The 21554-nt window shown below is 51.4% G+C and overlaps 10 protein-coding genes across 10 annotated transcripts; 4 read left to right on the forward strand and 6 right to left on the reverse strand.

Annotated features, from left to right (window-relative positions):
• Positions 1-730: 730 nt before the first annotated feature.
• On the reverse strand, positions 731-2530 carry CGCA056_v014693 (uncharacterized protein; the record flags this gene model as incomplete). Its single annotated transcript, XM_037329935.1, has 4 exons — positions 731-1246; positions 1927-2051; positions 2110-2187; positions 2248-2530. The coding sequence occupies 4 exons, from the start codon at positions 2528-2530 to the stop codon at positions 731-733; spliced, it is 1002 nt and encodes a 333-aa protein (XP_037172221.1).
• Positions 2531-3366: 836 nt separating this feature from the next.
• Positions 3367-3831, reverse strand: CGCA056_v014694 (uncharacterized protein; the record flags this gene model as incomplete). The annotated part of the gene is made up of 2 exons (XM_037329936.1): positions 3367-3616; positions 3689-3831. The coding sequence occupies 2 exons, from the start codon at positions 3829-3831 to the stop codon at positions 3367-3369; spliced, it is 393 nt and encodes a 130-aa protein (XP_037171817.1).
• Positions 3832-6332: 2501 nt separating this feature from the next.
• On the forward strand, positions 6333-6686 carry CGCA056_v014695 (uncharacterized protein; the record flags this gene model as incomplete). The annotated part of the gene is made up of 1 exon (XM_037329937.1): positions 6333-6686. One exon carries the CDS (start codon positions 6333-6335, stop codon positions 6684-6686), a length of 354 nt encoding a protein of 117 aa, XP_037171832.1.
• A 285-nt stretch (positions 6687-6971) lies between these two features.
• CGCA056_v014696 (uncharacterized protein) lies at positions 6972-7154 on the reverse strand (the record flags this gene model as incomplete). The annotated part of the gene is made up of 1 exon (XM_037329938.1): positions 6972-7154. One exon carries the CDS (start codon positions 7152-7154, stop codon positions 6972-6974), a length of 183 nt encoding a protein of 60 aa, XP_037171831.1.
• A 118-nt stretch (positions 7155-7272) lies between these two features.
• Positions 7273-8864, reverse strand: CGCA056_v014697 (Taurine hydroxylase-like protein SAT17; the record flags this gene model as incomplete). Its single annotated transcript, XM_037329939.1, has 8 exons — positions 7273-7280; positions 7347-7576; positions 7636-7760; positions 7809-7905; positions 8025-8191; positions 8301-8495; positions 8562-8623; positions 8678-8864. 8 exons carry the CDS (start codon positions 8862-8864, stop codon positions 7273-7275), a joined length of 1071 nt encoding a protein of 356 aa, XP_037172222.1.
• Positions 8865-9419: 555 nt separating this feature from the next.
• On the forward strand, positions 9420-11225 carry SEO1-1 (putative transporter SEO1; the record flags this gene model as incomplete). Its single annotated transcript, XM_037329940.1, has 9 exons — positions 9420-9604; positions 9689-9711; positions 9777-9805; positions 9859-10135; positions 10186-10222; positions 10300-10536; positions 10582-10668; positions 10712-10925; positions 10980-11225. The coding sequence occupies 9 exons, from the start codon at positions 9420-9422 to the stop codon at positions 11223-11225; spliced, it is 1335 nt and encodes a 444-aa protein (XP_037171819.1).
• A 186-nt stretch (positions 11226-11411) lies between these two features.
• On the reverse strand, positions 11412-13000 carry fmo1-1 (Thiol-specific monooxygenase; the record flags this gene model as incomplete). Its single annotated transcript, XM_037329941.1, has 3 exons — positions 11412-12206; positions 12262-12853; positions 12915-13000. The coding sequence occupies 3 exons, from the start codon at positions 12998-13000 to the stop codon at positions 11412-11414; spliced, it is 1473 nt and encodes a 490-aa protein (XP_037171833.1).
• A 1228-nt stretch (positions 13001-14228) lies between these two features.
• On the forward strand, positions 14229-16676 carry STB5-0 (Protein STB5; the record flags this gene model as incomplete). The annotated part of the gene is made up of 1 exon (XM_037329942.1): positions 14229-16676. The coding sequence occupies one exon, from the start codon at positions 14229-14231 to the stop codon at positions 16674-16676; it is 2448 nt and encodes an 815-aa protein (XP_037171600.1).
• Positions 16677-16808: 132 nt separating this feature from the next.
• Positions 16809-17871, reverse strand: pip-2 (Proline iminopeptidase; the record flags this gene model as incomplete). The annotated part of the gene is made up of 5 exons (XM_037329943.1): positions 16809-16939; positions 17002-17112; positions 17166-17381; positions 17431-17712; positions 17769-17871. The coding sequence occupies 5 exons, from the start codon at positions 17869-17871 to the stop codon at positions 16809-16811; spliced, it is 843 nt and encodes a 280-aa protein (XP_037171599.1).
• Positions 17872-18567: 696 nt separating this feature from the next.
• liz1-5 (Pantothenate transporter liz1) lies at positions 18568-20205 on the forward strand (the record flags this gene model as incomplete). The annotated part of the gene is made up of 3 exons (XM_037329944.1): positions 18568-18825; positions 18879-19382; positions 19438-20205. The coding sequence occupies 3 exons, from the start codon at positions 18568-18570 to the stop codon at positions 20203-20205; spliced, it is 1530 nt and encodes a 509-aa protein (XP_037171719.1).
• Between the last annotated feature and the right edge of the window lie 1349 nt (positions 20206-21554).

Consider the following 21554-nt stretch of genomic DNA (forward strand, 5'->3'; position numbering starts at 1 on the left):
ACTGCAGGGAAATGGTATCCCAAAAAGCCGCGAAGGATAGTCCGTCCCCAAGTAGTCGGCCATTGCAAAGACAGTTTCTGGTGATTCTTCAACAGCGTTGATGTGTCTCATACACGCAAAAACCGCGACAGTGACAAAGGGAAATTCTGCTTTGAGGTTCGACGCCGAATCATATGGGAAAACGCCAGTGAGATACGAAAGACAGGTGCGGACGATGCTTATACTGGCATCTATGCCAATAAGGGGGAATTCGGGGCAACTGTACTGAATGAGATATTCTTTTACCGACAAATGGGCCAGATGAAGTTGAACTTGATAACAGTCCTCTGGATCGGGCCCATTGTATTCATAGACTTCCACGATTGTCAATAGATTTGGGCATAATCGAACAATTTGTCCGGGACGTATTCGGTCAGCGGTGGTAAACTTTCGGAAATCGGAGCGCACAGCTACAATATCGACGGCTGCCGCTAGTTCGAGTGGCTGGTCCGAGTGAACAAGAAATTGTAAAAGACGCATTGCTTTGTCATAGTATCCTTTGGGTATCTTTTGGAGACTTCGCATATATGATTCCTGAATTGTCTCTGGCAAAGAGTCCAAGACTTTTTCGATTTCCTCAGGGCCAAGACAGTTGACAATGTCTTCAATATGGCAGGCAGCGTATCTAAACCTAATGGCTGGTGAGTGAGATTCAATACAAGATTGACCTAGAGGCTCGATTTGATGATGCTTACATGCCGTCGGCTTTCTCAATTAGTTTCTTTGGAATGAGCTTGATGATCGGATGGTCTGGTGCATGCGTGTGAAACCATGATGTGTCGCGCAGGCACCCCTCGATGTACGACTTGATGTCACTCTTGATGTTGGCCCTACTGAGATGCACGAACTCTGTGTTTTCTGTCAGATCGTAACCTTCCCGATCCACAAAGGCGGCCTCTGGCCGTGTAGTGGCGACGATCTTGACGTGTCTGAGGGTAGGCGCTGAAACGAGCTCAATCATCCACCTGATCAGCTTTTCCTGCTCCTGGTCTTCTTGTTTGCATTCGTCCAGGGCATCCACCAAGATCACGATAGCCGGGACCCTTTCCAGAGTTGACTGGAAGAAGTCCAACAGATCCTGAGTACTTGGTGAATCTTTCCCGTTGTCATGAGCCTTTTGCAGTGCTTCGATTTCCGAAGCCCAGGACTCTCCCAGCAAATACAGTTGAAAGATCAACGAGCGAACCAAGGCACTGACGGTGCCTTTCTGAGAATCGTTAAAATCGAAAAAGAAGTACAATATGGGCGTTTCTTGAGTTTTCTTGAGATAATCAAGAATAGTAGAACTAAGGACTGTTTTACCGCAACCTCCGAGCCCATGGAGACAGAGATGTTGTCTGCCGCCGGTCAACCACTTCTGAAATTCATCAGATTCTAAAAGCCACGTGCCGGTACCGTGATGTCGCTTGTCTCTAGCTCGCTGTGCGTTGCCGGACGATTCAGCCGGACGCAGCCACTCTTTCAAACTTTTGGCACGCTGCTGTGAATCAATGCTTTCGATTGCAGTTTTTGTCTCACTCAAGATTCTGTTCTGCTCCTTCTGGGTTGATGCGACTGTCTATTTGTTAGGCTTAAGTTCATCCCACTTTTGGAAACTTGACTAACCAGAGTTGACAAGATCTAATATCTTCCTTTCCCCATTTACCACTGTAGGGTTGACCAACCCCAAGAGGTCCTTGGCATATGCTACCGCTACCATAGCGGCATATGGCTGCCAATGGGAGTTCTTGTGGCTGTCGGAATAGTCACATATGCCGCGTACAACCAAACATGGGAAATGATTCATCAGGCCCGCCGCTTCCATCTCGAAACAAAGAACCCCTCTTTGAACCAGCTTGTCGCGAACCATAGCATCCTTCATGATTTGATTGGATGATGCAATGATACCATAATGGACGCTAGGATTGTCATCGTCATCACCCCGTGGAGCTCGGTGTACCAAGTGCTCTGGATGAGCACCGCAAGTGATCGTGCAATCCCCGAATAGACCGTCAGGATGAACAACTTCGGGCCTATACAGTCTGTCAGTATCCTCGCTTGGGCGCGCATACTTTTTCTTAAACGCTTTACGTTGCGTCTCCAGCGCCCTTTCCACCTTATCGTTTAGCTGGGGACCTTCGAGGTCGTGCTGTGCGTCAAGTGCAGCCGCTGCCGTCAATAAGGAAGTAGGCGGTTAATTGAGATGGCCGGTTTCCTTGAAAGCTTGACCCTGTATTGTCTTTCCGTAGTCGAACTGAATGACACCACCGGTGCCTCTACCGCGACTGCTGACGACAACATCGCCAAGTCGAATGTCATGCTCTCGGCTTGGGGCCCCTCCCCCAATGCCAACCATCAAACCCAGTCGTATTTGTGGGAAGCTGCGTACCATATCCTTGGCTGTTGTTGCAGCAGTGATGGTTCCGTACTCGTCTTGAGGCATGACAGCAATACCCACATTGTGCTTTCCAATTTTGCCTGCAACATAGCTGTTGTTGTCTCGGTACTTCATGTCGCTCGTCAAGGAAAACCTGCGCTGCAGCCGATTCCGTTGGTAGGGCGCATATCCAGCCAATTGTGTAGGCATTTCGATCCGAAACTTTGGTTGACATGGCTTTTTGTGGATTCAATCACCAACGGATCATATTTGGCGCGTTGACTTGGACCGAAAGAGGAGGGACAACGTGACCTCGAGTACAATAAGCTTGGCGGCTACTCTCAGGAGGTCATTATATGAGATGTTCTTGAAAGAGTCGAACGCTGGGGTTAAGAACTTGTGGCGGATGAGCAGGGTATTACATTCTGTGCGATGTTGGGCTGTCAACTACTTAATAATCTGACTGCAAGAGAGCCTTGCTTACTGATTGCCTCGTAAGCTAGTTGTCCATGCAAGCAAGACAGCGGGTCACACAACGGCAAGCAGGGGGCTCCATTTGCTTAAATACGTTCCAAAGCTGAGCCAAGGGCAGGCTGCATTCATTAAGTCTCCACGGCCGTTTGGGCATGACCTCTAAGCCAGCCTGGCGGAGAGGGTAACATGGCACCACCATCCACACACGTGGTGCTGCGGAAAAGAGTGGACCTGCCTCGGTGATGAACCACTTATCGTTCGCAATTGTCACGTCCTTGGCCCACCTTCTGGTCGCGCGTGACGGTTCGGGATGGTTAATAAACGTTGTGCTCAAGAAAATTCCTGATTGTCATTGCTCTTGCTCTGTACGCTAAATGCTTCTCTCCTGAGGAGAGCGCACCTTGGGAACGCCCTCTATGAGGATTCTTTTTCTATAAACCGATTGAAGGCAGGGTCACTCAATCTAGACGCTATCTATACGTAAATCTAGACGCTATCTATGCGTAAACCTCGTCGCAGCTGAACCAAACATTCTGGTATTGCTGGCATCCCGACCCAGTCGGGCCGCTGATCTGCTTCCAGTATCCACAACGTCCATTGTCTCCTCTGTCCCAGGTGACCGCGCAGACGCTGCCTTGACCCGCGCCTCCTGTTGCTTTCATGGTGCCTTGGGTTACTCCAGTACCGTATGGGAAGTCTCCAGACAGGTATTGACGAGGATCAGCCGCGGTCTTTCCAGGGACCCACCTGTAAAGAGATTTGGTCAGTATAAAATGTTTTACTGAAAAGCTGCTGACGTCGTTGATGAAGGGAACGTACATCTTGCAATTGCAATGATCAAGGATGGGACCACCGCAACGCTTATCGACTGTGCCGTCCGCGGCCTTTTTGCAGAGGTCAACGGGGTTGGCGCATGCTGATATCGCAGCGACGAGAAGAAGGAAAGCCGACTTGAGTTGCATTTTGGAGGAAATTAGTCCAACAGTGATGGTTCAATCAGACAAAAAGAGTGTGGGGATGAGCGGGTTGGTCTTGGAAGTGGCTTGGCAAAGAGTAACGGAATGCTCCTTTCTTTATGCTATTTTATGTCAAGGAACCGCGGAAATGGCCGAGAATATACTTTCTTGAACAAATTGCTGTCAGTATAGCTTATCAGCAGCAATTTATGTGGTACACACTCTTGCTTGTTGATACTGACTCGTAGCAACCCTCACTTCGTGCTCACCGATTGACGGCCCATGTCTCATGAGTATCTAGAACGGTTGAGGTGCAAGGCAACTCTTCGAAATCTATTCACACCATCTAATCTTCTTGACCACTCAAAAGTGTTGCTACACATCGATAGTCTTCAACTTGCCATGCGGTAGGAATGGCCAATTTCGACAGCAGAAGCTGCTGCTTGAGTCCAGCCCGCCCTTCTCAAATTAGGTGTGAGTGCCTTTAGAACAGCAAAGTTTCGTCCCCGTGAATGAAGGGCCCAGAGCCATTTACCTCATTAGAGAAGGTTAGCGAAGTACAAGTCACAATTAATTGAGCACTTCTTTTCGTTGGAGGTATTCTGCAACGGCTGCGGGAAGGTGGAATGTGTTGTTTGGCCTGATCCCTAAGCTCGGTCATTCGTGCAGCAAAGCTTTTCTCGAGATGTAAACGACTCACATCAAATCACCGATGAAAGTTTACAGATCCAAGACTCCATACTAGATCGACATTTACGATACCGAGGCGAAGAAATCACCGGCTGTGCAGAGCTTCGTCCAACTTCTTTTCTCTACTTAAACTGCCATTTCGTCGGTTGAAAGTTGTTCGTACGCCATAGTCACAACCATCTGTCTCGGATCTTCCCTCAGAAACTATTCCCAAGATGAACAAATCTTTCCTTCCCGCACTTCGTGTCCTCTTCATGGCGCTCTTCTGGCAACTTGCCGTTGCGGAAGCGACTTGCGCGGATGCACCTGTTGAAATTACCCCCCTCTTCAGTTCTTGGACCTCATTGATACGCCAACCCAGCGGAGTCTACCACGGAACACTGCAAGTCGGCGCCGCTCAGGGCCAACCCCCCAGGGCGGAATGCACATACAGCCAGCCGAGCTCGGCCAGCAAAGGCGTCGTTCAGTTCATCAGCCGCGCCAACTTCCGTTAAATCATGTGCGTTGCTGAAGACAAGACTGATCACACTACGACCAAATGCTTTTGGCTGAATGGTGGCGATACCTGCAAGACAAACAGTCTGCTGCGTGGTTACTTCTTCATTGTAAGTAAATCGTGGAAATAAACTACAACAATACTGACTGCATAGGCTGGGCCCAAACTTTGATAGCACAATGCAACCGCAACCACATCGAAGATTGCAGTGGTATCTCTTATGCGAATCAGGCACTGCCTCTGGGGCTGGTGAGTACTATGATCTGCTTATTTTGGTATCACTGTTCGTGTGGGATAGATGTTACCATGCTTCAAGGGCTGGAAGATGGTCTGCTTCCACGTGGTTATCCGTCAAACTGTCCTGCGGGGAAATCCACAGATTTGCTTTGGCTTGCGGGGTCCGATATGTCTGACAATATAACCAACCTTCGAGCTGTCCTTCGATTTCAATGATGCGCTAGATTGTGGCTGCGATATCATTTCTTCGCTGCAGCATCTGCAGCATGAACTGGTTTTCCTGTTGCGCGGGCAATGAAATCGGCGGAATTGGAGTGGCAGGAATGGCGACGCCTACCGTTTTAGGCCTGATGGGTGCGTCCGCTCCGGTGGGTGGTCCCGTCCCGGTGGATGAGTCCGGCAACGAGTAGTTGCATCCGCAGCTCTAAGTATGAATTCACGACGATTATTGACTCTTCGGGTAAGCAGCAACTTTCAATAATAATATTTCGTTCCTGAACAGCTATGCCAATATGATCGTCCGACACGCTCGGAGAAACAAGCTTTCAAAAGGGGGCACATCATCGGACCATTTAGCAGGGGGCACCCACGTTTTTGCAATCAACTTTGGAGGGTTGACAGCTTGTTTACCCCATCTCAGAAAGCTTACAACAGTGCGTCCCATCATATTCGGGCTGAGCGCTCAGGGGGCGCTTTAACTGCAATACGAGCCCAAATTGTTTTCGGCGAATCCCTCATTATTCTCCAGTGAATAGCAGGAGGTGGCGGCGGGATGGCCGTAGAACTTAATGATAATAATAGCCTTCATCGTCACACAACGGGTGGAAGATCAACACGGAGAGGACTCTGGCTCCCCGCTAGTTTGCCGTTCATCCGATCTCAGACAACGATCAGCATGGTTCCTCAACATTAAGAATCTTTTAGGATTCCAGCAGATCCGAGGATCTGCAAGGTGAAGAGCAATATAAATATTGCTGTCTTGGCTCCCAATCTTGATCAATCTTGGCAGCACCTTCGTCTCCAATTACACAATTACGGGATTTAATCAACCTTGAACTTTACATTCGTTTAAACCATCACAAAAATGCGCACTTCCATCATTTCAGTAATTGTAGGCTTCGCAGCCCTTGCAGCTGCTAGCCCAATGCCCGAGCCTACCGCACCACCAGCGGTAAGCGACTGCACGATTACTGTTACACACTTTGACCCTGGGTTCACTGGCGACTTCCAGCCCACGACTACGATCACACAGTACAACAGCACAGTTACTGTACCAAGCCCCGTCGACTGCCATGGCTGTGCTCACGTTACAACTGCCGACGCGCAGGCTCCTAACTGGGGTGGCCACGGACCCGCCTATGAGAAGGTCATCTACGTCCCGGCCACAGTGCCTACGACGGTGACGTCGCCGGTTTGCGCCACACCAACGGCTTTTTAGAGCAAGAATGGGGTTAATGAACGGTTGGAAAGCAATGGGATACAGGAAACAGACCATATTCAGGACGACATGGGATCCATCTGTTAGGATCCGGAGTTAAAGGTTTATTTGGCAGCTTGTCTTGTCCAGGGAAAGGGGAATTGCAAATTCAAAATATCAATAATAGCCCTTGGATGCATTTCTGTGTCACTTCCATGTCTCTGCCAGGTCTCCGCCATGTCTTTTCCGTGTATTGTGGCACAGTGCAGCTTATTACTTGCAAAATCCATGCGAACCGAGCTGGCCTCAGCAGTATTTAGATGAAACCCTTTTCCATTGGTACAGAACGTTCAAACTTCTATCTGAATCATCGCAAACATTGCAAGAGAACGTTCGGCATTCGAGTGCCGGGTTGCTTATGCTGACAACGGCCGAAGCGGGTAGGCCCGCGCCCGTGTCTAAGACAGTAACGCTCGCGTCGAGGCTCATTATGATCTACACGCCGGATGTCAGCATTTAGACGCAACCAAGCCAAGGAAATCAGAAACAGAAATCACCATTCATAGGTTCAAAGCTCAATATTCCTGCAACGTGTCACGCCGTGCAACTAACGGACTACTCGGGAGTTCAACGCTTCAATGCCCCCGCTTTGCAGCCTCTCGTCAGCTGTCTCTTGCTTACACGAGCCGGTGAAGATCCCGCTCTGCCTCCGCCTCAAGTCCTCCTCGATCTCATCAAGGGGAAAGAAATTAGGATCCTCGGCAAACATGGCGTCGAACTTCCGCTTGATGTCTTCAGGAAGCTCGGGCGAGTTTTCGCTATCGTTCAGCCAGATCCGGATGAGATGTCTAGGATTCGTGATGTCCTCGGTAAAGCCGCGGCGTGCATGTTGAAGGTGAAGATTGTTCACCCTAAACAAGTCTTATTCAGAGAGGGAACGGGGTTTGGGGAGGACCTGAAAACAACGTACCATTCAATATCACCTACTTCAAGGTCTGTCTTGAGACTGTACTCGTCGGCCACCCACTGCCAGCCCGCAAAGGCCTCTCGCTCTTCGAAGGACAATGGTGGATAATCGGCATCTCGATCGGGCATCTACCAATCGTCAGTCACTTTATTGCCCTTATCATATTCAAAACTAACCTCTCCGTAGCCAATGAAAGTCCGTGTCGAGAAATTGACAAATAGGCGGCCGTCTTTGTTATGAATCAAGTGCACCCCATCGTCGGGTATGCCGTTGCTAAATTTCGTGAGAACCTTCTAATTTGTGTTGGGGGATAGACGTACGCTCTCCAACGGAAATTCTATTCGGCCAGAAGCCGGACAATGTCAGGTCGATGTATGGCAAATTGGTTGTACACTTGTCCAGCGCTGACGACAGTCGATGCACCTTCGTGACCTGAAAGGCTCACAGCCATGAGTCCAACTACATCACTACCGGCGTCGCTGTGAAAGAATTGTGCGTTGGTGTCTTGAGCAGAAACATAGATCTTTCCACGGTTTTCTGGGTCCAAATGCGAAATGCTCTGGCGATTGTCAGCAACCCATCCGTCGAAGGTAGCATAGATACTTGATGCACACCTTGACATGGCATATGGCCCGGTCCGCTCCCTAATTGAGACGTCGATCGCCAACCCACGCGTTGATTCCGAGCAAAGCAATGATCTGGTCCGTCTTGTCATACTTCTGGACCGGGAAGCCTCTGAGAATCTGAAACCCGATGCCGTTGTGGATTTCATCGGATACTCCACGCAGTATTGGCCCGAGGATGAGAAGCTGAAAGTTCGATCGACTAATACTGGAAAGAAGAAGAGATTGCTTCTTGCAATTCTGTGCCAACAGGTATGAGATTGCCGTCTGGTCATTGAAGTAAGGGCGCGCTCAACATCCTCTCACCTTGATGGCAGCATCTATCTCATTGATATGCTCTTGGGAGAGGTGCTTGATGTGCTTTTCGGCTGCAAAGAATCAGCATTTGCCTTTTGTCTCGGTCTTACAAGTACGTAACTTACGATGCTGTTCTAAATATTGACCCGTCCACGTCCGAGGCCCAGAAAATTGAGATGGCCACCCCTTTGGAACTGAGCCAAAGCTGGAGGTTTCGGGGTGAGCTGCATTTGCCTTTTCCCATTCAAGCTTATTGAGCAAAAAGCCTGGAGCGTCTGAATAGAGCTCATACGGAATGATGTCGGCAGTCATGGCTGTATTGATAGGGTCTTTGTTGCCCAAAGACCTGGAGGCTCTGTCAGTTCCAAATGTTGCCCAATAGTCCGCGGTCAGACTCTCGTCATATTAAAGGGATTCTTCTCTTCATCGACCTCATGCTATAGCGCATTTGAATCCAGGCCGCCCACATTCCGGACGATGAGCGATACTTGATCATCAATTTGTCGGGTGCACGATGGCGCAATTATCAGGATTGATGGTAAATCGTCCTAGGCGGTCGGTACGACGCGGGTGTTGCGCGGACATGCAGCAAGCTGGCTTTCAGCGCGGGTTTCTGTTAATCGACCACCTCTTCTCCAATCATCACATCTCTCTGCGTCTACTACCTAGGTGACGAAGAGCGTGGGCGTGAAAGACCGACCCACAATGCCGGCCTTGCATCATTCCTTGGGTGCCATGGCATCAAGAATGGGCAGAACTAGATTGCCCCGCATCGCTTCTTCGCGCTTATGATAAGTAATACGATCTGCTTGCTTCTTGTTCAACGCCGTTGTATCATCTGTGAGGCCTTCCGACCAAATCTTCGAAATGGCTGACGAGTCCAGTGTGACTCAGGATCAAGATTCGTCGCACACCAAGCGAAATGACATTGTTCATAATGTTGTCGGTGATGTGGAAGGGGAAGCTGCTGGTCAGCGGAAACGTGGTTGGTTTCACCGAAGCGGTAGGTCTGAAGAACGAAAGCTTTTGCTGAAGCTTGACTTCTTCATTCTGTAAGTATTATGAGTGAACTTCACTTCGTTCACGTCAGTGACTAATAATACAAGCTCCTGAGCATGTTTCGGATACTTCCTCAGACTTTTGGATGCTTCAAATCTTCGTAAGTACTTACAGGCCTGTCTGCAACGTATGCGTCTTACACAAAACATCTAACCGCTATTGCAGGAAACGCATACGTGTCTGGCATGGAAGAGGTAATGCTTACAATATCACCGCTCGTGACGATTTCTTGTGCTAATGGAAACAGGATTTGGAACTCTTCGCCGATCAATACAATTATTTTCAAACGTTGTGGACAACAGGCTACACGATTGGCATGATTCCCAGCCAAATCATCGTTACCCACGTGCGGCCCTCGATTTGGCTCCCATCCATCGAGGCAACATGGGCTATCCTCACCTTCTGCTTTGCCGCTGTCAAGAACTACAAGCACATCTATGTCCTTCGACTATTGCTCGGACTCGCCGAGTCTCCATTTTATGTCGGAGGCATGACACTACTTGGAAGCTGGTACACTCCCAAGGGTAAACATCCTAGCTGCAAGCCCAGATATCCCCAACTAACGACCGAGCAGAGCTAGCCACTCGCGGTACCATTTTCTACTCGGCATCGTTCGCAGCCCAAATGTTTTCAGGATACCTTCAAGCAGCGGTGTACACTGGACTTGACGGCGTCCACGGAATACCAGGCTGGAGATCTTCATCATGTGCGGAATCATCAATGTTCCTGGTGCTGTTTGGGGCTTCTTTGCCGTCCCCGACAGTCCTTATGACACGCGTGTGTTCTATCTCAACGAAGAGGAGCGAGAATTTGCAAAGTCGCGAGTTGTTGAAGTCGGGCGCAAAAGATTTGAGGGTGTGACGCTTAAGACTTTCAGGAGCGTTTTCAGCCGCCCTTTTGTTTGGGTCTTTGTCCTCAGCTATATGTGAGTCGCTCATATGTGTAAAAGTTTCTAGCTAACGCGACGAAGATTCTTCTGCATCGATACGTACGGCCTTGACTTCTTTGCCATCTACCTAAAGACTCTCAACGAGTACACGGTACAAGAGATCAACGTGTGAGTTTTTGACGAGCACGTCCTTTGGCTGAAAACCTCCCAGTATTCCCACAGCCGCGTATGCAATCGGTCTCGTCGGGACAATCTTGTTTGGCCTGCTGTCTGACAGACTGGAGAATCGCTTCTGGGTCGCGCTAATCATCACGTCCTTGAACTTTGTCACGTGTGTTGTCTTGGCCGTTGTCCCTTCGAAAGCGGGCGCGTTCTTCGGGTACCTCGTCAACCCGGCCACCCTTGCCTATGGGCCTGTGATCATCGTAAGCAGATTCTCATTTGTTTCTCTTCATGCGCAGATGCTGACTCATAGAAAGTCTTACCTTGGTGAAACCTTTGGCTCTCTAGCGGACGAGAGAGCTCTCATTCTTGGGATTGCTCAAGCCTTTGGTGCAACTTTCAATGCTTGGGTTCCGCTTCTCATCTTCAATACGGGGACGCAGACGCCTTACTTTCGGGTAGGATGGATCACCTCATCTGTTTGTGCGGTTGCGCAGGCTGTAGGTATACTGCTATTGGGCCACTTCGGGAGACAAGTTCGAAAGGCGACTGTTGATAGCTAAGTTGGATCCGTTTGATTCAGTGCGGGTAGCAGCACCTCCTTTGTCGTTTCCGCAATGGCGACACTTTGCGGTGAACTTAGAGAACAAGGCTTTGGGAAGGCAAATAGGCTTTCTAAAAACTGTCATCTATAGAGATATATCTATGATATCTGGACGTGACACGCGCTTCCTGATTTGACGCTACCTTTACAAGAGTTTCTGCTCCTCGCTCAAGCCAGCCTTCCATGCTTTGTAATCGAAACCCAGTTGTTCTAAAGTCGTGACCTCGTGTCTCTTCTCACCAAGCTTTCTCGATGCGATCTTAATGAGCGGGAAACGTTCTCTCGTCCACCTCTTCTCATCATCCCAAAATGGCGGAATCTTGCCGATGCCATCGTTCTCGAGGCCCTCTCGCTTGGCAGCCTCAAGACCTCGAGCGTGGAGCATGTTGATGTAGTCCAGGTCTTTCGGGAAAGCGAGGTTGTGCAGCATTTTGCTTTCTCCCTTATCTTTCAGCATCTTCGCTTCCCATTCCCTCATCTCAGCGGTGCTTGGCAGAGCCAATCTGTCTGCCCATGCCCGCGCAACGAATGCAGCCTGGCCTTCGGCAACAGGAAATGGGACGATGCGCTGCGGAATACCTGCGAATGCCAATGTCGGGTCGTCTATGTAGAGAAGGTGCTCATACAAGTTGCGAGCGTAGGCGCCATCTGTGACGACTGGCGGCGAGAGGTCGCGAAGGAATGGGAAGCTGTAGAAGTATCCCGTGCAGAAGACCACACCGTCAACGTCGGACTCAACCTCGCCGTTGGCAAGGCGCACCTTGCGGCCTTCAGGGATAAACTCGAGAATCTCTGGCACCATCTTGGCCCATGATGACCGGTCTTCCGCTGGAGTATTCAGAGTGGTCTTTTCAGACACAATGATGGGCAATTTGCAGACCGTGGAGATCTGGGCGCTCAAGTCGATACCGGAAGCTGAGTTGCCCACAACGATGATCTTCTGGAATGCTGCATTAGCTCAGAGTTTACACAACTGCAGGTTGAGTGTTGCTCACCTTGCCCTCGTATTGAGAAGGGTTCCTGTAGAACTTGGAGTGGAAGATAGTGCCAGGGTGCGCTTTGTCAAAGTTGGCAAGACCTGGGATATCGGGAATGAAAGGGTCGTTGTAGTGACCGCTGGCGACCATTACGGCATCAAACTGCGATTTCGTTGTCTCATTGGTCTTGAGGTCTTGCATCTCAATCTCCCAGCATACTTGGCTACCACTCTGTACCTTCTTCAAGCTCAAAACCTGCGTCGATAGTGAAATGATGGGCTTCAGTTCCTCGGCGTAGTCTTCAAGATACTTCTTCACGGTCTGGTGAGGAGGGAACAGCGAGGCAGTGGAGGGGAACTTCTTGTCGGAGTAGTTCATGAGCGTGTGCGGGATGTTGGTCTCAAGAAAGTCATAGACTGGCGACACGAACTGCTTGGCCTCATGACCTTCAACGGCAATAGCCGTGTCCGGGTTTCTTGTGGGCTGCGTTCTCGGGATGCTGAAGTCATTATCAATGACGCTGAGAGAGCTGTAGGTCCAAACTCCGCCGACGGTATCTCTTTGCTCGAAAATTTGGACTTTGGAAAACTTCTTTTCGGCCAAAAAGTATCTACAAGCCGGTGATTAGCATCGAGGTACTCCGGGGCTGGCTCGGTCGGACGACAGCTTACTTCGCGGCGGCGAGACCGCACGGTCCGGCGCCGATCACGGCGACCCGGTCGACATTGAGCTTATCCTCCGTGTACATGGGCGACATGGTTGCGGGGTTTAACCGGATCGGTGTGGGACGGATTGTGGAAGAGTAGAGTTGGAATGATGATGAGGGGTATCGTAGCGCCGATGAACAGCTCGGAGGAAGCCTGTGAAGAGAGGAGATGACGGACTTAAATGAGTAAACACCCGTGAAGAGTTGTCTACGCTGGTGAAAGAACATCAGGCGATTGCATTCCCATATCTTTAGATCTCGGCAATAGGCACAAACCACTCATTCAGCTGGTGCAATCATGCTTTGCAATCGGACGAAAGACCCGCTGGGATGGCGAGGCGAGAGTGACGGCCGACACTAATCGGCCTTGGCCCGACTGGCGCTATTGTCTGAGTCGCGCGAACACTGAACTGTGTGGTGGGACTATTACACACACGCATCCTTCAGCCGGACTCCGGCTGCCGGAGACAAGCAGTCTTGGGACGAACAGCAGTCTCATGCAAGTCATATACTTCCCCGTCTTACAATTCTCTTGGCAGAGACTCTATCATTCACAGAGACAAGAAGCTTCTGCTCTCCCATGTTCGCCAGTGATTGTAGCACGCACTTGTCTCCCATAAAGTCGCAATCCGGCCACCTAACCAGAAAAGAAAATTCTTCAGCAGTACTAAGTCCGAACGACAGATCCCCGACAGCGGGGCAAAACATGGGCCATCTACTGGACAATTGTCCCTGAAGAAAGAATTCTCATTCGTCCACCCCCTCAGCCGATAGAGATTGCGTGCTCTGCGCCCGTTCGAGTCGTGCTTCTGTTGATTGCTATCAAACTGACTGCCGAAATGCCTGGATCGTGCTAGCTGCCGGCGCAAGGCTTGAAAAAAAAACATGTTATCGGATCTGCGCGGACTGGACAGGCTGGCTGGAGTGCAACGCTGAAAGGGGGGAGAGAAAATATTCGCACTCTGCAAAGATGCTGCGTTCTCTACGTCGACATACATGATAGAGATAGAGTCAGATTGTTGCAGCATTACCACCACGTCGGAAGGGCCTGGCATCCATCCATGGCCTGAAGAGCAGCTCAGCATAACAGCGGAGAGAGCCCCGACTCCGACTCAGATCGCCCCCACGACTCCTGGATTCCAAGCCATTCGATCCCCCCTATCATCTATGCGCCTGCGACGCGCCCGCGCACAGTGACCGACCGACCGATCGTCCCCCTTCCGACTCGAGACGGGCGTTGCGTCGGCGTCTCGCCGTCTTCACTGGCAAACCCGTCGCAATGTCTCCCGAACAGATCAAATCCAACATCCACCGCTTCCGCGTCCGACGAACATCCCCATCGTCTCCATCCACTCTCCGCCGCTCGGCTTCTCCGCCCGTGCTGCCTCGCGCATCTCTGCCGCCACCGCAGGCATCACCAGCGCCAGCTGGAGGGGCCCCGGATATCACTCCCGATGTCTCATCTTCAGAAGTCGTCTCGGCAGCCGTAGGGACAACGTCTCTGCCGCCTCCTACGCCGTCGATACTGCCAAGTCCTATTGCTGCTGCCCCTGGACTTCCTTCGGGCGGCCCTGTTCCCAATGTCGCCAACGCCACCGCCTCCGCGAACACGGGAGTGGCGGCGTCCTCGCCTAAGGCGCCCCGCGATATTCCCGCTTGCGACCGGTGCCGTGCTTTCAAGAAGAAATGTTCACGCACATTTCCTATCTGCACGTTGTGTGCCAATGCTGGACACAAGTGTTCTTTCTCCACACCAGCTGCGTCGACGGCTGCCCAGACGCATCATCTGAGGGCCAGAATTGAATGGTTAACGCGGTACATCAACGAAAGCCATCCCGTGCCTGGAGGCGGCGTTGAGCATCTTGATACCGGAACGGACCTTGTGTCACTCCTTGGGTCTTCACCGGGTGCCCTTTCACAGCACCAGAGCCAGCAATTGGATATCAACCCGTCAACGCCGGCGAATGGAGCCACGCCTGGATCCGCGAGTGTGGGGAGCAATCGAGGGGATGGTTTCACGATACACGGCAACACCGGGTCAGTTGTCTTTGATCAGCGAAGTTTGGCCGTGAACGTGGACTCGGAATCGCCTTCATCAAGAGGGAACGACCATATGCGTGCTCTTCTTCAGCCGGCACCAGAGCCAGGGAGGATACTTGGCATCGAGTCTATCCGGGATGGAGGCTTCTCGTCATCGAGTTTGCCGCGGGATGCCATTGCTCGTCGGTTTGTGGACGCATATTTCCGGAATGTGAACCGAGCATATCCGTTCGTGAACAGGTCTAAAGTTCTCAGGGACTTGGAGAACTTGGGCGAGTCTTCGAAACGGCGGCGAGACTCAGATACGACCTTGCTGTACCTCATCATGGCCATCGGTTGCACTACCTTGCAGAGAGCAGGCCAGATACCGAATGACACGACGTCCAAGTTCGACGTGGCTTATGCCGACATTATCCAAGAATGTTTAGCTCGTGAAGACCTCGAGTCAATCCAGATTCTGGTCTTGGTGGCATTATACTCGCTCTTTGATCCGAAGGGCATCTCGACATGGTCAATAGCTGGCATAGTCTCTCGGCAGGCGATGCTGCTAGGCCTGAGCCGCAGATCTTCCGAGGACAAGACGCTCTCCGCGATGGACATCGAGCTCCGGCATCGTCTCTTCTGGAGCATCTACGTCCTTGATCGGATGATGGCTATTTCGTTGGGCTTGCCAGTAGCGCTCATTGACGAGAACATGGATGTTCCGTTGCCCGGACTAACGATTGAAGAATTCGCCTCTCCAGATCGGCAACATTTTGCCTCTATCCTACAGACAAATCGTCACGTCATCCAGCTGAGGCAACTAGAAGATCGAATCCTCCGCCAGATTCACACGCGAAAGCAGTCAGACGTCGCTGCGCTCTCCCAGGCCGACCGCCGTGCCATTGTCCAGGATATCAGATCAGAGATTGAGAATTGGTACAGCAATGGCTGCCTTGTGTCGCCATTGGAACCGGACAATGTGCCGATTCATAATTCAGTCACTTGGTTGAGTGCACGGTACTACCATCTTTTGCTGCTGCTTCACTATCCCTGCCACTTCAATTCTTGCGGCTCTATCGTGTCCGCGGTCGAGCTCTTGCGCTTCGCACAGAAGCATCTTCAATCGACCTCGGTCCTTCTCCAGCAACGCCAGCTGCCACTGAACCGCGTCACCCTATGCCGCTTGTTCCCTGTCGGGTTGGTCCTTATCCACAGCTTCATCGCCTGCGCCGCAGAGTGCACGTCGTTCTCGGCCAGGGACGAGGTCGCCGTCATTGTCAGCATCCTCGAAGCCTTCCCTGAGGGCTGGACCCACGCGCGACAAGCAGCACACGTCTTCCGCCAGTTCATGAGTCTAATCTCAGGCGTACCCAATAATGGCTACACTACTCTTCACTTCCCAGGCAGCAGTAACAACATGTACGGCAATAACGGCCAGATGACCTCGTCGAGAGAGTCTTACCAGGCCATGGTCCGTCCAATGATCACAAGTCTAGTCACTTTGATGCAGGAAGTACTTGGGAGGTCTACTTGTTACGCTTTCCATGAATGGCCCGATGATTGCGCCGGCCAGCCACCTACTACGACGGGCTTCAGGGGGCAAGCTGCTTTCTCGCCGACAGGAACACGACACTCGGCCGTCGCGGGAAATGAGGACTCTGCTATGGACTATGGATGGGGGTCGTTGGAATTGGGATTTCTTTGAATGCTTGTAGCTACCGTCTTGCTTCAGCGTTGCGCCCCTGCTTTCAGATACCACGCGTCTTAAATTGAACCAAACAGTCATTCCTGAGCTGTGACGAAGTAGGAACCATCAAAACAATCGACGTTCCTGGACTCAAATATTCAAGTGTCTTCGGATCTTGGGGAGCACCACTTCCGGCTTCTCTGCATGCACTCCATGATTCGCGTTCTCAACCATGAACAACTCAGCCCCAGGGATCTTCTCGGCAATCAACTTCGAGTTTTCTGTACTTGATGTCAGCTTGTGATTTACTCTGGATGCTAACGGAGTTTTCAGTCACGCTTACCTGGAGGGCAGATCCAGTCCTTGTCACCGACAACCACCAACGTCTTGGCGGTAATCTGTGACAAGCGGTCTGTGTAGTCGAAGTACTTCTCTTTCTGCGAGTATAGATCATCTAAAACACGATCAGTTTACTAAAACAATTATCCGCTGGCATCGTTAACTTACTGTGCGATTCAGCTACATAAACGCCATCTAGATTGCTCTTCAGCGCCGCATCTGGGTCAAAGACCTCCCTGTAGAGTGGCATCATGGCGAAATAGATCAGCTGAAACTCACGATCACTCTCGTAAGCTCCAAAGACCTTGTTTCTAAGCATGTCAACAGAGAAGCTGGGAACTTTATGTATCCTCTCTTCCAGAGTCTTGATCGCCCCGGCCTCGTCTGGACGATGGTCAGTGATAATGTCAGAACATATGGCACAAGAACTCACGGTGATGAGATGCAGCTGTGCCTCTGAGAATCAAATGCGAAACTTTAGAGGCATATTTGATCGCATAGCGCTGAGCCAGAAAGCCGCCGAAGCTTCCACCACAGATGATGACTTGCTTGTCTCCGGCAAAGTGCTGCCTTACGCCCTCGATATCATCTACTATCTGCTCGAATGTGTACGGCTTGGTCAAAGAGCTCTGACCATGTCCTCGGTAATCGAATGACAAGACTCGGATCTTGTCACTTAGCTGGCTGTAGATTTTGAAGTCCGACCTATGATCACCTGAATAGCTGTTAAGCCGTGGAAAGTCACCGACAGTAGAGAAGGCTCATGCTCACCCATCCCTCGACCTCCATGAAGGGTAATCATGAGAGGCGCGTTCTCCGGACCGACAACACGGTATGCCAGTCGGGCACCGTTGATATCTACGAAGTCAACCATGATGAGACACAGTTCGACAGGGGCCGGTTGAGTCAACAGTCGGTGAGTTCAATTCGGCGCTCTGTTTGCAACTGAGTTGATAATCAAACGGTGTGCAAATCTGGGAACCAGTCAATATCATGCCAGACAGCCCGGGCATTGAATCACGCCTTAGCAGCGACATCTGAAGGAACTCACCTATCGCACTGAAAGCTGAAGCAGCGGGGTTCGGGCTTTCAGAAGGCGAATGGGGGATAAACCGGGGACTGCTGCGCGTACGAGTAAGGGTCCGACGACCGGGCGAGAAACCGGACAGCGTCCGACAGAAACTACCGAAAAGGGTAAAGAGGCAGGCCCCTCCCCGATACTACCATCAAAGGGACAAATCCACCGCGCGGCACCGGGGTAAAATTGTTGTTTTGGCGTTCCAAGCACCCGGTCTTTTGCAGAATGTCACTGAGCGGACTGCCGATGTCGTGCTCGACCCAGAAAAAATCGTTATCCAATCATTGTCGGGCTATCGGCCGCCTTGAGAACAGTTCAGGAGAGCGGTGGCTGTCATAAAGATCTGCTGCCCAGTCACCCCCAAACCTTCACCATCTGTTAAGGGCCTCAGCGAGCAGTATTCCTGTGTCCGACGCCTGCGTTGTGCGAAGCGGTGCTTCTCCTTGTCTCCGAACACCCGAGTCATTTGCTCGTCACGCAGCCGAGTCAAACATGGCGCACCTCGACAACAACGCGTCGAACGCGATCAAGGCGGTCGACCCGGTCGACCGGGCCCACGACAAGGACGGCATTTCGACGACGTCCGCCGCCACCGCTGCCGATACCAAGCCGGAGCCCCCACAAGAGCCTGAGCAGGCTGGGTGGTTCCACTGGCATGAGCCGGGCACATCTCCCGAAGAGAAGAAGCTCATCTTCAAGCTCGATTGGTTTCTCCTGAGCTTCGGTTGTTTGACGTATTTCATCAAACAGGTACGGTGCCTCCGCTAAGCTTTTCAAGCTCGCCGCTAATTCCACATCGGCAGCTCGACCAAAACAACATTTCAAATGCTTATGTGTCCGGCATGAGCGATGAGCTCGGCTTCGGCCCTGGCAACGAGCTTTCTTGGATGAACACATACTTCAACATTGGCACCATCATCGGCGGATCTTTCGCCAACCTGATCATCACCGTTGTCCGCCCTCGCTACTGGTTGCCAGGCTGCCTCTTTGTGTGGTCGCTCTTCGTATTGTTTCTCTTCAAGTGCAACAGCGCGCACCAATTCTACGTCCTCCGCTTCTTTATCGGCCTGTTCGAGTCCAGCGCCTGGCCGGGTGTGATGTTCACCCTCGGCTCTTGGTACCGTAAGAGCGAGCTTGCCCGTCGCTCTGGTCTATTTGTCATGAGTGGCGTCTTGGGTCAGATGTTCTCTGGATACCTGCAATCCGCCCTTTACACCGGAATGGGCGGCAAGGGAGGTCTGTCGGCGTGGAGATGGCTCTTTATCTTTGACTTCATCCTCGCCATCCCAGTCGTTATCTACGGCGTTGTGAGTTGACAGTCCCTACCGCGCTTTGGTATGCATATGCTGACCTCTCTGCCAGATCTGCTTCCCTGACACCCCACACACCACGCAAGCCTTCTATCTCAGCGACTGGGAAAAGGAGCGTGCCCGTCAGCGCATCGAGGAAGAGGGCCGCAAGCCCGTCGGTAAGATGAACTGGTCCGTCATCAGCCGCGTCTTCGGTTCGTGGCAGGTCTACGCCTTCACCGCTGCTTACTGCTTCTGGACTCTCACCTGCGGCTCCTACATCATCCAGTACTTCACCCTCTACCTCAAATCTACTAAGATGTACACGGTGCCTGAGATCAATAACATCCCAACCTGCGTCGGCGCAATCAACTTCGTCTTCATGGTCTCGACGGGCTACATTGCCGACAAGATGCGCAGTCGTGGCCCGATCTGTTTCGCAGTCGGCTGTCTGCTGACCTTCGTCTACGCCGTGCTCACCGTTTGGACCGTTCCCCATATGCTTCGTATGGCTGTCTTCATCCTCGCAGGATGTTACGGCTGCTACACGCCTCTGCTGGCTGGTTGGGCAAACGAGGCATGCGGTGGTGACCAGCAGAAGCGTGCCTTTGTCTTGGGTTTCATGGTATCTGTTGGACAGGCCGTCGTCATCCCGTTCCAGCAGCTGCAGATGCCCAGTGGACAGGCTCCAGCTTTCGTGAAGACACATGGATGGGGCAGTGCTCTTGCCTTCGTCGTCGCATTGACAGTTTGGACGGGTGTTGGACTTCCATTGTTGCAGAAGTGGAGAGAGTCGAGAGTAAAGGTCAGCACTCATGAGAGTGACAGTGATGAGGCCTGAGCTGGCGTATTGTGCGATATGTGCCACGTAGAACTAGGACCTCGCAACGATAATAGGGATATATCTAGTTTGTAATAAAATATCTAGAATGATAACATGCTTAGTGTGTCTTCATTCTATGCTCAACCAACAGTTCTGCGCTTCTCATCAAATCCTATGCCAGCGAGTACCAGTCCAGGGGAGTTGGGCTACCAACACACGCCAGACTGAGTATGTCCGAAACTCGCAATGTCGGTCCACCCTGGCGCCGTCTTTGTGATGTTCATGATGACGCTGGCGCAATGTCCAGCATGCTCCCACGCATGCACGACCATGTCTGCCTTAGTCCCGAGATTCAAAGATGCGGCTGCCTGAAGAAGCAAGTACATGCAATGCGTCATATGATGTCCCACAGTCGTCCACGCTGGCGTCAAGATATCCAGCCCATTGAGCTCTTCCTCGGATATCTTTGCCCCGGGCTTGCCATCCTCATCTCTGTAGAAGACAAATTCAGGTACATCGCCATCCAGCGCCTTGAACACAGCCTCCTTCGCCGGTTCGAAATCAGCTGCGCAGTGTGGCGACATCCATCTGTTGTGAAGTTTGTTGAACGTGCATCCTCTCTTCTTGGCTTCAGCTGTTGTTGGACCACACCAGTAGTGGCCGTCAGCTACTTCCGCTTGTTTCATCCATTTCAGGACATTATCTGTGCCTTCGTCTGGTTGGGGATATCGTGGGGGCGGCTTCGATGGGAACAGGAACCAGGTAATCAACAACACTACCATCAAGAATACGGAAAAGCATTGCCATCTTCGTATCGTCGTCTCTTTCCTCCGGAGCTCCAGGGCAAGTGCGGATGCATCTTCTGTTTGCTCGTCTGCGTCTTCCACTGGTGTGTAATTGGAGGATCTGAATAATGACATTGGATTCCAATATCGTAAACCCCTTTGCCTGTCGGTATTGGAGTGCCCGTTTAATGCGTTGTACATTTCAGAGGGTTTCGAATCATCGTCCTCGTCGTATGTACCCATTGTGTATACGTGTGATTGATAGTCGGTTGGAAGGATCTAAAGTCAAGTATTAGTCGACGTTTATGACCAACTTTAGTCTTCAATTACCAGTGTCCATACCTAGAGGTTGTACAGAAGCAACAGCCTGTAGGGTTAAGACTCACGTTGGCCTCTGAGCAAAATCCACGACTGCCAAGTTCGTAGCAGGAGGGCAGGAGTCGCCTACAAAGGGTGTTTGACAACGGTGGCCAATGACGCAGCGACCTTCAAACTGATGAATAACCCATCAGATTGCTGAGAGGAGTGCTTCTATTCAGTAGGACCCTTGTCGGTCTCTCGTTGTGACATTTCGGACCGAGA

Source organism: Colletotrichum aenigma (genome assembly GCF_013390185.1).
Source record: "Colletotrichum aenigma strain Cg56 chromosome Unknown KSG_Cg56_contig10, whole genome shotgun sequence".
Lineage (NCBI taxonomy): Eukaryota > Fungi > Ascomycota > Sordariomycetes > Glomerellales > Glomerellaceae > Colletotrichum > Colletotrichum aenigma.